Raw genomic sequence first — 14,085 nt, forward strand, 5'->3', positions numbered from 1 at the left:
GGGGGGGCATGAAAGAAGGCAGATCAAGGCCTCCACGGTGAGGGAAGGAGCTGGGCAGGAGCAGGCACTGCTCAGCCGCAGTGGGGTGCGGGACAAAGCCGTGACCAGTTCATCAGGGGAGAAGTCGGGTGGGGAGAAGGAGAGGAGTGGCTTCCACTGCTGCATGCCCTGAGGACATGGGGGGCATGTGCACCCGGATTTGCACGTAGAGTGGGGTGGGCTGCTGCTGCAGGCTATGGCTGGGGGCTGCGCCAGGCTCTTGCTGGCAGGGATGTTAGGCTGGGGACTGTGCTTAGGGCAGGCAGTGGCAGCGCTGGGAGGGGTCTACAGGGAGGGAGCTGCAGCCACCCCAAAGTTTGTTGTAGCCCGCATCCCAGCACTGCTGCCCACCCTGATCGCAGCCCCTGGCCCCCCACCCCTGCCAGTAAGCGCCCAGCACAGCCCCCAGTGGAAGCTCGCCCCACCACACCCTATGCACAGATCCAGGGGCACCCCCCCAATGCCCTCTTGGGGTGCACAGAGCAGTGGAAGCAACCCCCCCACGCCTCCCCTGACAAACTGCTCATTGCTCTGTCCCACACCCCACTCCTGCCTGCCCCTGTCCCACTCCCTCCCCAACTGCAGAACCGCTATCTGGCCCCCATGCCCCTTCCCTGCCACAACTGACTTACAAGCCAATGCTGCTCTCCAAGCAGCCAGGCTGCACTCCTGGCCACATGCATGCTGCACATGCATGGGGCATTTACTGGCCACATTATCAGCCAAATTGGGCAAAAAAAGCCAATTTCCGATAATGTCAATTTTCCCCTATAATGGTGTCGATCTGATATGGCAGGGGTTTTCAACCTTTTTTAACCAGGGTACCCTTTCTGGACACAGATCGGTGGGGAGGGGTGCTCACAGCCAGCCAGATGCGGAGCTGATGGCACGGGGAGCTCACATGTGGCTGCCACCATCATCTATACACTCCATGTTGCCGCCGGGCACCGCTTTCCCGCACCCAAATATCCCGACTTCTCCATGTCAACAGCTTCGCATCCAGCCATCTGTCAGCACTCCCTCCCCACCAGTGCACAGTGGCAGCAACATTCAGTATATACATGGCAGTGGGGGTAGCCGCCATGTGTGAGCTTCCTGCGCCGTCACTGTGTACCGGGGGCAGGAGGGGGTGCTGATGGCCGGCCAGACACAAAGCCGGAGGTGCAGAGAAGAGGGAATACTTGGGTGCAGGAAAGCAGAGCACAGTGCTCGGCGGCAGTGGCATGGAGTGATAGATGGTAGCGGCCCCACCCCCCGCGCTGCTGCTTCCCAGGTATCCCCACTTCTCCACACTGCTGGCTTTGCGTCCAGCCAGCCGTTGGCAACATCCCTCTCCCCCGCAGCCGGCCAGACGCAAAGCTGGCAGTGTGGAGAAGCAGGGATACTTGGGCATGGGGAAATGGCATACGGTTGCAACACGGAGTTATGGATGGTAGTGGCAGGCCCCCCCCCCCCGTCACCACTTCCCAAGCACCCCCGCTTCTCTGCACCACCACCGCATGCCCCCTGGGGCCTTCCCAAGTACCCCCAGGGGTACACGTACCCCCAGTTAACAACCCCTGTGATATAGGACTGATGTATCAGTGCACCTCTACAAATCAGTTTACATTAGGATGTAAAATTGAAATAAAACATCTAAACAAACTTTGACCTCTTGCTATGATACTAAATCAATAGAAAAAATTCACAAAGACTGAATTATTGACTCATGGACATATTATGTATATCTTATTGCTTCTGGTGACAAGTCATTTCTTCCTCTGCAAATTTTAAATTAAAGGATAAACAAAGACACCTTTCCCCTAAATGCTGTCATTATTTTATCTTTTAAAAAAGACAAATCAGTAATTAGCTACAACAAAAGCAATAATTTTTGCTTAGAAGATACTTAAAAATTTTACCACCAATTTTGGCAATATCTAATCAAATAACTGATAGCGTATTATACCATTTTAAAAGCTGTAAAAGCACTGGGCATTATAACACACTTTGTGACGTTCATATATGTTGCCTCTGTATTATATATAAAAATATAGAGGCAATATATCTCACAGTACAAGAACAAGAGGTCACACAAAATGAAACTAGCAGGTAGTAAGTTTAAAACTAACAAAGGGGAGTTTTTCACACAGTGTATAAATAAAGTGCAAAACTCATTAGAGTTTAACCAAATTCAAAAAAGGGATTGGACAAATTCTTGGGGGAAAAGTTGCATCAGTAGCTATTGAGTAGAGAACTTAAGGGTACAGCCTCTGAATCAGATCTTCCTAGACCACAGGTCAGCAACCCCCGGCATGCTTGCCACCGCATGGCATGCAAAGGGATTTTGCTTGGCACGCAAGCCTCAGGACAGATGGCAAAGAAGCTACCAGGGGCCCGATCTCTGTTGTGGCACTACAGCCTCGGCTGCCAGCAACGAGCAGGCAGTGGGGAAGCTGCAAGCCGCTGCACCAAGGTCTGTGGAGCCCCATCCCAGCTCGTTGCTAGCAGTGGATTCATGTATACCTCCAGGCAGACAGCAGAAAATCGGCTGAGGCTGTACTGCCACAACAAGGATCAGGCCCCTTGCGATTGCCCCACCATCCACCTCTGGCACACCAGGATCTTACAAGTTAAGATTGAGGTGTTTTTGGCACTCTACCCAAAAACATTGTTGATCCCTGTCCTAGACCTTAAATGCTGGAGATTGCAAGTGACAGGCACAGAGGAAAAAATCCCTGATCATACCCTGTTCACTCTCCTTTTCAGCATCCACTCTCCATTACTGTGTGACACAGGATCCTGGGCAAGATAGACCTATGGTCTGATTCAGTAAACCACAGTTCTTATTACAAGTAGAAAGGGGAGAGAAAAAACAACTTGTTCAAGGTGACATTTCAACTCAGTAGCAAAAACAAGATCAACATTCAGGACCTACAGATTATACATAGTAGAGTGTACACTTCTAAAATTTGCACACGGATGTCAAATTGGCAAAGGTTGCATGAACTTTGGAAGACCAGTTTAGAATTCAAAATATTTAGGAGAAATGTTCTGAAATAAATAGGATATAATTCAGTGAAGACCACTGCAAAATACTATACTTAGGTAGGAATTGTACAAATATAAGATGGAGAACGAAAGGCTAGGCAACAGTTGTGCAGAGAAGAATCTGGAAGTCATAATAGATCACAAACTGAAAATGAAGTAACAATACAGTTGTGAAAACAGCAAACATTATACCAGGGTGTATAAACATGAGTATCATATGTAAGAAAAGAAGTAATCCTTCATTTCCACACAGCAACAGTAAAGCCTCAGCTAGAGTTCTGTGTCTAATTTTGGGCATTACACTTAAAAAGTGACATGGACTAACTGGAGATAGTTCAGAGGAGAGTAACAGTGGTCAAGAAAGTTACTTATGAGGAAAGCTTAAAAAAAAAAGATTAGTTCAATCCAAAAAAAAGGCCAAAGGGAAAATGTAACAGTCTTTGAACACACAAAAGTTTTCTAAAGAAAGAGGTAATAAAGTTTTATCCCATCCCCACTGGATATGAAAGAGCAGTAATTGGTTTAAAAATGCAACAATGCAGATGTAGATTAAGTGTAAGGAAACTAACTCTAAGGCAGTGGCTTTCAACCTTTTTAGACTCAAGGCATGCCTCTGAAATTGCCAGCTTTTAGTTTTTACTTATTTTTTGACTACAGAAAAAATAGCAGGGCAAATCATCGGTTGCAAAGACCTCAGAAACATCACATCACATTAGAATGTTTTTCACAGTATGGGTTCCTTTTTGAAGCATCTGGGTTTATCTTGCGAATCATGTTTGCACGCCCTGAAGTGCTAAACACTGCATGGAATGCTGTGACACTCTTAAAAGGTACTCAGGCAACTCAGGGTGCTGCAGCACCCTGGCTGAAAATCAATCACTGCTCCAAGTATAGTTTAACACTGGAATAGATAACTGAAGGAAACTGTGCATCCTCCAGGACTGAATGTTTTTAAGAACAGGTTAAGCCAGTGGTTCTCAACCTTTTTAGACTCAAGGCACCCCTCCCAAAACTTTTCAGAATGTAAAAGCACCTTATTAAAAACTAATAACATTAATATTATAAAGTAAACATTATAATTCTAGTATTAATTAATATAATATTCACATGAATATATTGGACTAAGGGACAATCTGAGCGGAATGCCCCACCATAAAAAAGCTACTGGGCTGTGCACAATAGCACGCACGGAGCACTTATGAGGGGAGAGGGACAAGGGATAAGGAAAAGGATCCACAAGGCCCAAGAGCGGGGAGGAGGCTAGCCGAGGGGATGTTGCAGCAGTCACTGCCACTACTGTGGCCAGGTGGATCTGTGCTACATGCCTCCTTCAGAGCCAGATCATGAAAATAACTGTGGCAGACACGGATGCTCTTGCCCACAGCCCTTCTCAGTCTGACCTTGCATAGTATCTTCTGGAAACAGAGGTGTGGGGGGGCAGGTGGAACTGTCCCAAAAGCCTCCACATTACATGATGCAGGCAGGCATGCTGTTCTCTTGCAGCTCTTGCATGTTTCGCTTGAATGTGCCTTCTGAAAAATGGCCTTGCAGCCACTTCTCAGTTCAAGTCTAACATGGCAGTGGTGGTGCTGCTAGCACTGCAGCACCCCTGGGAGGTTCTCGTGACACCCTGGTTGAAAATGCCTAGGGTAAATAAACATCCCCCAGGATATAGTTTAGCTATTTGATCCTAGTTTCACACAAAGGATGGATTAGACCATAGTTTCTCAACCTGTAGTACACGTACCCCTGAGGGTACACAAGACACAGGCAGGGGGTACACAAGTACCCCAACACTCGCTCTCTCTCTCGCCCTCTTTTCCTCAAACTATGGCAAAAAAATTGATGCACCGTGCATTAAAATTCTTCAATAATCATTTGGCGTGCCGCACTTTGCACAGCACTGGGTTCAGCCCTCCTAGCTTTGGGCAACATCACTTCTAGCCCAGGTACATATTTGAGTTGTGCACCCCTGGTGTAAAAGGTGGCAACCCTACCCACACCAGATCAGACATCTGTCACATCATGACCTTATATACACAGCCCTTCTTCAAATATATAGCACACATTAGTCTGTAAATATAAAATCCTCTGGAAAATTAAGTGTTGGGTACTTATTAAAATTTTCAGAAGTTAGGGAGTACTTGCTACTTAAAAGGTTGAGAAACACTGGATTAGACGCCTCAAAAAATGTCAAGATGTCCTAAATTGGGAGAACTGTAGAAAATAGGAGTTATAATAGCATGCAAGAATATTACTTTGCTCCTTTCCATTCTGTATTCAAAGCGATTTTGTTTCCTATAAATATTTGAGAAAAGCAAAGCATCTAGGTATATGCAACTGGCATACCTTACAGGGAACAGCACACTGACACCGTAGGAAATGCATACTGATTGTATGGAAGTAAAATCTATGCTTGCAAATGCTGCTAGGATAAGTGAGGTTACATGATCAGTAATCTATTTCAAATCATGATGTTAAATTACTAAGTAAAACTTACCTTGGCCACCTTGCATGGGAAATCCAGTCTCTATTCGCACTGAATTGCCTGCCCCCATGGGCCCGTTAATCCTGACATCTTGGCTTCTACTTTGAGCTAAAGCCAAGTTGATAGCACCTTCACCTAAAACGAACACACGACAGTAATGCCAAATGGTATGCATTTGAAAATCATTTCCTTTTTCTCTCCTGCAAAGTGGCATTAAAAAGACAAACTACCAGCCTTGACACTAAGCTCTGACCTGTTGTGCAGGCTTCTAAACAAAGAGCAGTTATGTAACCCACTGCCCTGCCCTTTCCATTACCATGTATACCAGGGGCAGGCAATTCTTTTGGACAGAGGGCCACTTACTGAGTTTTGCCATGCTGTCAAGGGCTGCATGGGTAGTAGCCCTGTCCCTTGACAGGTGCCCCACCCCCTAGTCACCATCTTGTAGGGCTGCCTGGGTAGTCCTGCCCCCTAACCCCTGACCTTTGCCACCAGAAACCCCTCCCGTTACCCCTGGAGGTACTCCTTTCAGCAAGGGATTTTGCCATCTAGGAACCAGAAAAATACCAAATTATTTCTAAAAAGTGAACATCTAAAACATTCATTAATTGATTTTTTTTTTTTTTTTTTTTTTTTTTAAGTGTCCTGGTTTACTTGTGTTTGTGTAGCGTACATAGAAGCGACTGCACAATAGCTTAAAATGAAGTCTTACTCTTGTACACTGTGGGGGGTGGGTGTAGGTTTGTGCAGAGCTGTAGGCGTGTCTTTGGGGGTGTAGAGGTGTGGGGCAAGGAAGCATGTGGGGTGTGGGTGGGCTGTGTGTGTGGGGGGAAGGGTGGCTGGGGTGTATGAGGGGGTGTGGGGGTCTGCATGTATGGCAGTGTGAGGGGGTGTGTGGGTGCATGTATATGGTGGGCATGTATGTGGGACTCACCCTACGAACACACACACACACACACACCACTCCTGCTCCTGGCCCCAGTACCTGGAGCGTCCAGCAGCCAGCAGGAAAGCAGGAAAATGGCAGCTACAGGGAGGGGAAAGGGACAGTGAGTGGATGTGGAGGAGCACAGCGATAGCTGGGTGGGAGCACGCTGTCTGGGCCGTTGTCCCGGGGCCAGCAGTAGCAGGGCCCAGAGCAGGGCAGCAGGAGCATGGGACCCCTGTCCCCCTCCAGCACAACTAGTGCCAAACCCCACACTCCTACTGCCCTACTCCGGGCCCCGCCAGTGCTGGCCCCGGGACACTGGCACGGGCCCTGCGCTCTGGCACACCCACTCCCCTGCACCCGTACCTGCCATTTCCCCACTTTTCTGCTGCACCACATGGCTCCCAGCTGCATTGCCAGATGGCAGGATTCAGTAGGAGCCAGCCCGGCCCAGCCCCAAGGACTGGGGCAATCCCCATGGTCCTCTCTTGGCTTCCTCCCTCCCGCACATTCTTAACTGAATTTCCCTCTGGGACACAGGAAGGCAGGAACAGCCTCAGGAGCCCAGGCCAGAAGCCTCTGCTAAGCATGGGGCTTCTAGCTGTGGTGACAGGGGTGGAAGGAGGCTGGGGGCAGGGCAGGCTTTGCTTTTGTGCTGTTGGTTTCCCCGAGGTCCTATTGCCCCTGGCTCCTGTCATCTTTCGCAGGCAGCCAGGAGCAGATGAATATTAAATTTTCTAAATTTTTTTAGGGGCCCCACAGGCCGGATAGATTGGGCTGGCAGGCTGTATCTGGCCCATGAGTCATATAGTTTGCCTGCCCCGATGTATACAATACAGACTGTGATCTTTTAAGAACAGAAACAGCTGCATGACCCAAGATTTGTATGCTCAGAGTTCAGACCCTGAATACCATGTCCTGAGATTCTTGAAACAGTACCCAGGAGTGCAATTTTACTTGTAAATATCTACTGAAATCCTCATTTTAAGAATTCTCATTTCAAGGTTCAGCAAGCAGCAGAAAAATCAATATGCATCATTTTTAGGTAAGTAACATTTTGATAGTAACACTGAATAAAACCTCCTAGAATTTTAAGATACTCAAAAGACTTCAAATTTCAATCAGTTTATTATTATTAAAGTTTCCATACCCGAGTATTTAAATAAAATACACAACAAAAAACCAAAAAGCTAACAGGCATTTCTCCAAACTAGTTGATTTGAAGACAGTTCTGAAGCCTATTCCCAAGCACATGAAGGTTGCCATCTATACTTAGGGCCCTCTCTACACATGCAGGTAACGGTGCGATGGGATCAAATGAACAATTCACACAATGGCACCCTCTGCTACACCATAGGTGCATGGCAGGAGGTGCGATTGTGGCATTGCACATTAGTTCCCATTGCACCTTATTGCCAGTGCAGGGGAAGCACAATCCCAGGCTGCTTCTCATTGGTGCAGGGGTAATCTCCTGCAGCTGGGAGCCTCACACATCCCCAGGGGTGGAGGATCGTCACAGGGCCAATCCCCACACTCCGGGGTTGCAGGAAAACCCCCAGGGCCAGTGGATTACCACAGACCTCAGGCCCCACCCCTTGGGGGCAGGGGTGGAAACTGGCCCCGGGGGTTTTCCATAACCCTGAGCCCTAAGGATTGTGGCAGCTTCGGTCCCTATGGCTCAGGGGTTTGAAAGAAACCCCCAGACCCCGGGGATCACAGCTGCTGCAATCTCTAGAGATCTAGGGTGTTATGCACACAGCACACTCCTATAGCCGGAAGCCCCATTAGCTAATGGGGCTCCCAGACAAAGGGAAGACCCTGCTACATGTGCAAATTAAAGCTCAATATCAACCAGTTATAAAGTTAGTACACATTTTTTAAATCTATCTTTATAGCTGTTTGGAGCTTTTTATTTCGTGATAGTTACTTTGAACGTGTAACTGGTCTCCAGATACTTACGCAATTAACCAGTTAACCACATAATACTTGCAATGTGTCAAGGGGGCCTTAGTTCCAGAACATTCACAATTTTAGTACATCTTAGAAACCAAGTGTGAAAATACCTTCAATTTGAACTGAGAGAATTCCCAAGTCACGAAGCTGCTGGTTGTTGTTCTGAGCCAAAATTCGCAGCCGCTCTGCAGCTTCTCGGGGTATGTTAAAAGTAACACGTACACTGTTCCAGGGTTCTACCTTCTGCAATTTTAACTTGCTGGATTCTTAATTAAAAGAAAAGAAAAATACAATATGAAATAATTCTTCAAATAGAAACAATGAATTAACGTAACAGAACATAGCCAAATACATATCTCAGGTTTCCATCTATCAAAATTATCTAATTATTTCATTAGCGGGAGGTGAGCAAAATTGTCTAAACACAGCTGCATATTAATTTCTACATGCCAAACCATACCTGTTATTTCCCTTAAAAACAAACTATATCAAAAAACCTCACAAGATAAATCCTTTACAGCACAGCCAGAGTACCTGAGTGAAACTATTTAAAAATTGAACGTTTTCTTTGCAAGTAAACTAGTTTGTAAGGGTGGGATTATTCATAGTAGATAGGTTTAACTAACAGTCATATACTAGACTCCCTTCACAGAGAAGCTAAATTTAACAGTGCATGCTGATCTTTTATTTTTGTAATAATTCTCATTTCTATGCATGCTTTTAAAAATTTTATACCAATATTTTTAAAAAACCAATGCCAACTGAGAGTTCTCTGAGATTCCTCTTTCAGTAGGATGCATGAAAAAACCATATCCTCAACTTCATTTAGCACATTCATTTTCTGTTGATAATTAAATCCCAACCAAATACAGAAAGCATGTACATAAGACATGATATCTTATATTTTTGGCAGGTTTTCCAAATATTTAAACTATGCTGTAAATGCACCAACTATCTTTATCCTTACCAGAAGTTAAACAGAAAAAAAGGTGAGAGCCAGAAGTTTTACTGAATACATTTAGTTAAGTTAGAGTTATCCATAATGTATTACTTCACAGTACATTAAAACCATCTCAAAAGTTGTTCCTAATATACATTTTCAGGTCTATATTTTTTAACCTCTTTGGAAAAGATGGCCTCTAAAATCTGGCCTATATTTTGCTATTTCCATAATATTTGAAGACTTAAGTCACTTGTTAATTATTTGCTCTTTAAAACCTCTCTCTTGTGAAAGCAGTAACCGTCCTTACCCAGTATCTTACTTCCTGCCACTTTAGTAATCTCAGTATTTCCAGTTTATCCTCTTTACTACTCACAGACATTGCTCCTGAGGGTGTCTTATTTTATCCTCTTTGTCACATTCTGATACAAAGAACTAATTCTTTGGCTATTTCCTTTTCAGTAATCAATACTTCTTTATTTTTCTATCCTATTGACAGCCTGGTTGAAACTCATTTTTAAACCTCTACAGGAGATATATTCCTAGTTTTAATATCTCTATTTGCTAGTGCTCCAGTTTCCCTTCTTGCCTTTCTAATATTATATATCCTTACTTCCAATACATCTCTTCAGTTTACACTCCACATAGAACAAAACAGAGCTTTCAAGCTGTATCAGCTGAAGTCAGGGGTTCTTAACCTTTTTAGACTAAAGGTAACGCTCAGAAAATGCCAGCTCTTACCTTTCACTCATTTTTTACTAGGAGCAATTCTTCCTTTGCAAGAAACACAGTGGATTCCTATATGAAATCTCTGGGTTTAATCCTGTGAACCCTGCATAAATGTTTGCACACTTAAGAAATAAAATTGTGTGGTACCCCATGGCACCTTTAAAAAGATCTAGTGCCAAGTCACCCTGGTTCAGAACCACTTGTTTAAGCCAACTGGCATGTCATCCAGATTAGTTTGAGAAGCCTGGTTCAAGAAGTGAAGATGTTCACTTCTTTAGGTTTTAATCAATGTTCTTCAATTTACCAGAACACTGCAGATTCCAACATGTACTTTTTTACTGAATACATCAGTGGTTCTCAGCTGGTGACCCCCCTCACCACCTCATATTCAAATCGAAGATGAGGGGCTTTCCCTCCCCCAATGTTAAATAGGGGAAAACACCTAATTCTGGATTCAAGTAAATGCAGAATTTTGTGAAAAAATAACCCTGCTACATTTTGTAACAATCTAAATTGGTGTCAATCAACCAGTCTTAACTGGCCCAGCAGCCACATGAGCAGTGTGTTAACCAGAGCCCTACAACAGCATATGCATCTCTAGGTGACTTGTCTGAGTCAAGGAGCACTGGTCTGAGTATCACTGATCTAGAGTAACTTAATTTAGAACAATATGACTAACTGTCTGCATACATGGCTATTTCAAGGAAACAGCAGTTGAAAAAAAATGAGAAGAAAATAGATTACCCATGTGTAAAAGGCCAGGCACATTCTCCAATATGATACCTAGTTTCTTTTTAAAGTCCTTGTCATCTATATTTCCTTTAAAAGCTACAAAGATTGTGGAATCTTCTGTACTGTCCGGTTTCAGGTCATCTTCCTCCAGTCCAGAGTCAAAATCCACCTCAGAGTCTTCCATAGTTGAGGAGCACCAGGAAGTGTGGATATCTTTTAAGTTAGGTAGATCATCTGAAACCATGGCTATTTTCCAGCAGTGCAAGCCAGTCAGAATTTAAAGGGAAGCTTTGAAAAAAACATATTTATTGTAAAATAAGTATAACTGGGCATGTAAATCATGAGAATACCACAAGTACTAAACACTATTTTCTATAGAAACAGAAGTCAGTAAAGTATTATAGTGTTACAGTGTAAAAATTGAATACTGAAGACTCTAAAATACTGTAGCATCACATTAACCTTCCATTCAGAAAAAAAAGTGGAAGAGAGGGAGAAGAGCAGCAGCAGCAATGAAGCAGCTCAGAGAAACATTCCTAGCTTTCTACTACAGGCAGAGTTGTGCTGGCATCTCCACCCTCAGGCTTCCATCATGAACACCACCCACTATAAAGAGCACGAGCAGATAGGATAGGATAGCAACACTTTAAAAAAAAAAAGCAGCATAATTCTATTTTCTTTTCTTTTTTTCTCTTCTCTTAAACCATAAAAATGTAAAGCATTAGAGAGATCACATGAATCAAGCTGGAACAGCTATGGTAGGTAGACAGAATGGCCTCTATATTCCCATCAAGCTTTTCCTAATGTTATAGTTATTAAACACCTGACACCAATAGTTCTTTACAATTTTCTACTGACACTGATCACTAAAACCCCTTATATGCTTGTGACTGCTGGTAAGATTTTCCAAAAGCATTAATGAGGGAACTGGCCACTCTGACAAAGAATAGCCTTGTCCACATACTGCAGGAGATTTAGATGCAAGTATCAAGACCTCCTTGTCACTGCATATTTCAGCAGTTTGGGTAACACGGAGAAGATTAAATAAAAACAGCTGAAGTATTTAATAACAGAACTTTTGAGCCCTAACTACTAAAGCCTCAAAGAACACTGGTAGAATTTAAGGAGGCCACATTGTCTACTAACATCACAGAAGGCGAACAGGGACTGCTAATATGTAATAAGTAACCCACCAGACATCCCAATACCAGAGGCTGCAAGACAAACAAGTTGATCTCAAAAACTGTAGTCATCATAACATCCAGGTTGTTGGTCCGCTAGAGTTAACCGAAGGCACTGGCTCTCAGATTTCTTCCACACTTGATTAATCAGAAGTACTCCAGTTGACCTGTAAATGGAGTCAGTTTAAAAAAAAAAAAAAATCAAATCAATTTACACTCACCGCCATACCAGAACAGAGTACTGGGTATTGATCCCGTTACTCTGTTCTGTAGACGAAATCCTTGTGTTAAGCACAGCCAGGATCTTGTAAATTTTAAGAACATTCCTTATTAATAGGGGTACACCAATAGAGATTTTTGGGGCTGACACTGATAGCCAATATTTAAGAAGGCATATCTGCCGATACGGATCTGATTTTCGATACAGCTGCCTCCAGCTGATAAGTCCGGTGTGGTGGGAGGGAAGGGGCATGGGGGGACTGTGCAGGGATCTTCTCGGCGGGGGCCGGGCTCGGAGTAGGCACCAGCAGGCTGGGAGGATGCTGCATCCACCCCAAGTTTCACCGCTGCTCAAGTCCCAGCACTGCCACTGCCAGCCTCCTGGCGCAACCCTGGCTCAATGCCCCACCTCCACCCACGCACCAGGAAGAGCTGGGGTTGCGCCAAGTGGCTGGTGGCAGTGGTGCTGCGAGCAGAGCAGCAGTGAAGTTTGGAGTGGATGCAGAATATTCCCAGCACCACTGGGGCCCGCTCTGAGGCCAGCCCCCGCCAAGAAGAGCCCTGTGCAGTCTCAGCTGCAGCCCACCCCATGCAGATCTGGGGGAACATGCCCCCCCACCATGCCCTCCTGGGGTGCAAGCAGCAGCAGGAGCCACCTCCCCGCCTCCCCACTCCCCACCCCACGCATGGGCAGCACCTGCCCCTGCCCCCTCCCTCACCCATTGGGCCAATATCCAGTACAGCCATTTTTCCTTATATTGGTACTGATCCAATATCAGACCGATGTATCAGTGTACCTCTACTTAAGTTGGTTTTCAAGGATTTTTACATGGAGACAGAAGGAAATGCCAAGTTTTTAAACCAAGCCAAATGCAACTTCAGGGAACAGAATAGGCACTCCTTTATCCAATAAGTGAAAGGAAATCCAAAACAGCTAAGCCAACTAGTCTGATCTATGGATGAGTGAGACCTGAACTATTATACTTTGCAAAATGTTTGCAAAGATCTCTGAATACATAATGACCTACAATTTATACGAGCCTGAGGCTTAACCCCCTACCCTCTCTCCAACTGTATTTTGGATGGCCGACTTATTCTATTCACTATTAAAGCAATATTATTTATATTCTTATTCCAGGTATTAGCCATAAATTTGATTAGGGTACAACTAGGCTATACATATAATCTATGCTATTAGGTCTTATGTTTGCATATACATGATTTGTCTATGTTGTACAATGATAGGTGATAAGAAAGTGGATACTTGCCAGGGGTGCCCATTTTTTGCCCAATGCTAGCTGCTGCAAAAGCCTACAAACCTGTATAGTAGGCACGTGCGAATAGGGAAGTATTCAATTCGGATCTGGCCAATTCAGATGATTCGAATCACTGTCCCCATTCGATTCGGCTGAATCAGAAATTGGAGATTAAGCACCAATTTGGAGATTCGGATGGGCCAGGGAGAGGCAGGCACAGACAGGTGGCTGCAGGTTCTCCTCCGGCTCCTCCAGCTGTGCCTGCCTCTCTCCAGGCAGAGCAAGCCACGGGAGAAGCCTAATGGCTGCCCTGCCTGGCCCCATCCCCCACCTGGCCCAGCCTCCCAGCACTTTAAATAAAAGCCTCGCACTCACCTGTGCAGCACCTGCCCCACAGCGTGGGTGCAGCACGGCTCAGCAGGGTGCTGAGTGATGTCTGGGAGCTAGGGAAGCTGGAACTGAGCGATGCCAGGGTCCAGCTGACTGCTGGAACTGCCCCAGCTCCCAGACACCACGCAGCACCCTACTGAACTGCACTGCACCTGCACAACATGACAGCTGCCGCGCGGATGCCAGGTGGGGAGGGCCAT

The 14,085-nt window shown here is 45.2% G+C and overlaps 1 protein-coding gene across 1 annotated transcript in view; it reads right to left on the reverse strand.

Annotated features, from left to right (window-relative positions):
• The window catches only part of NCOA6 (nuclear receptor coactivator 6), a 78,488-nt gene that overhangs the window by 56,353 nt on the left and 8,050 nt on the right, over positions 1 to 14,085 (reverse strand). Inside the window, 4 exon segments of the mRNA XM_006024688.3 lie at positions 5,570 to 5,692; positions 8,549 to 8,704; positions 10,852 to 11,127; positions 12,033 to 12,187. Of these exon segments, the coding sequence (XP_006024750.1) occupies positions 5,570 to 5,692; positions 8,549 to 8,704; positions 10,852 to 11,083 (511 nt within the window). The 5' untranslated portion in view covers positions 11,084 to 11,127; positions 12,033 to 12,187.

Source organism: Alligator sinensis, unplaced genomic scaffold (assembly GCF_000455745.1).
Source record: "Alligator sinensis unplaced genomic scaffold, ASM45574v1 scaffold511_1, whole genome shotgun sequence".
Taxonomy (NCBI): domain Eukaryota; kingdom Metazoa; phylum Chordata; order Crocodylia; family Alligatoridae; genus Alligator; species Alligator sinensis.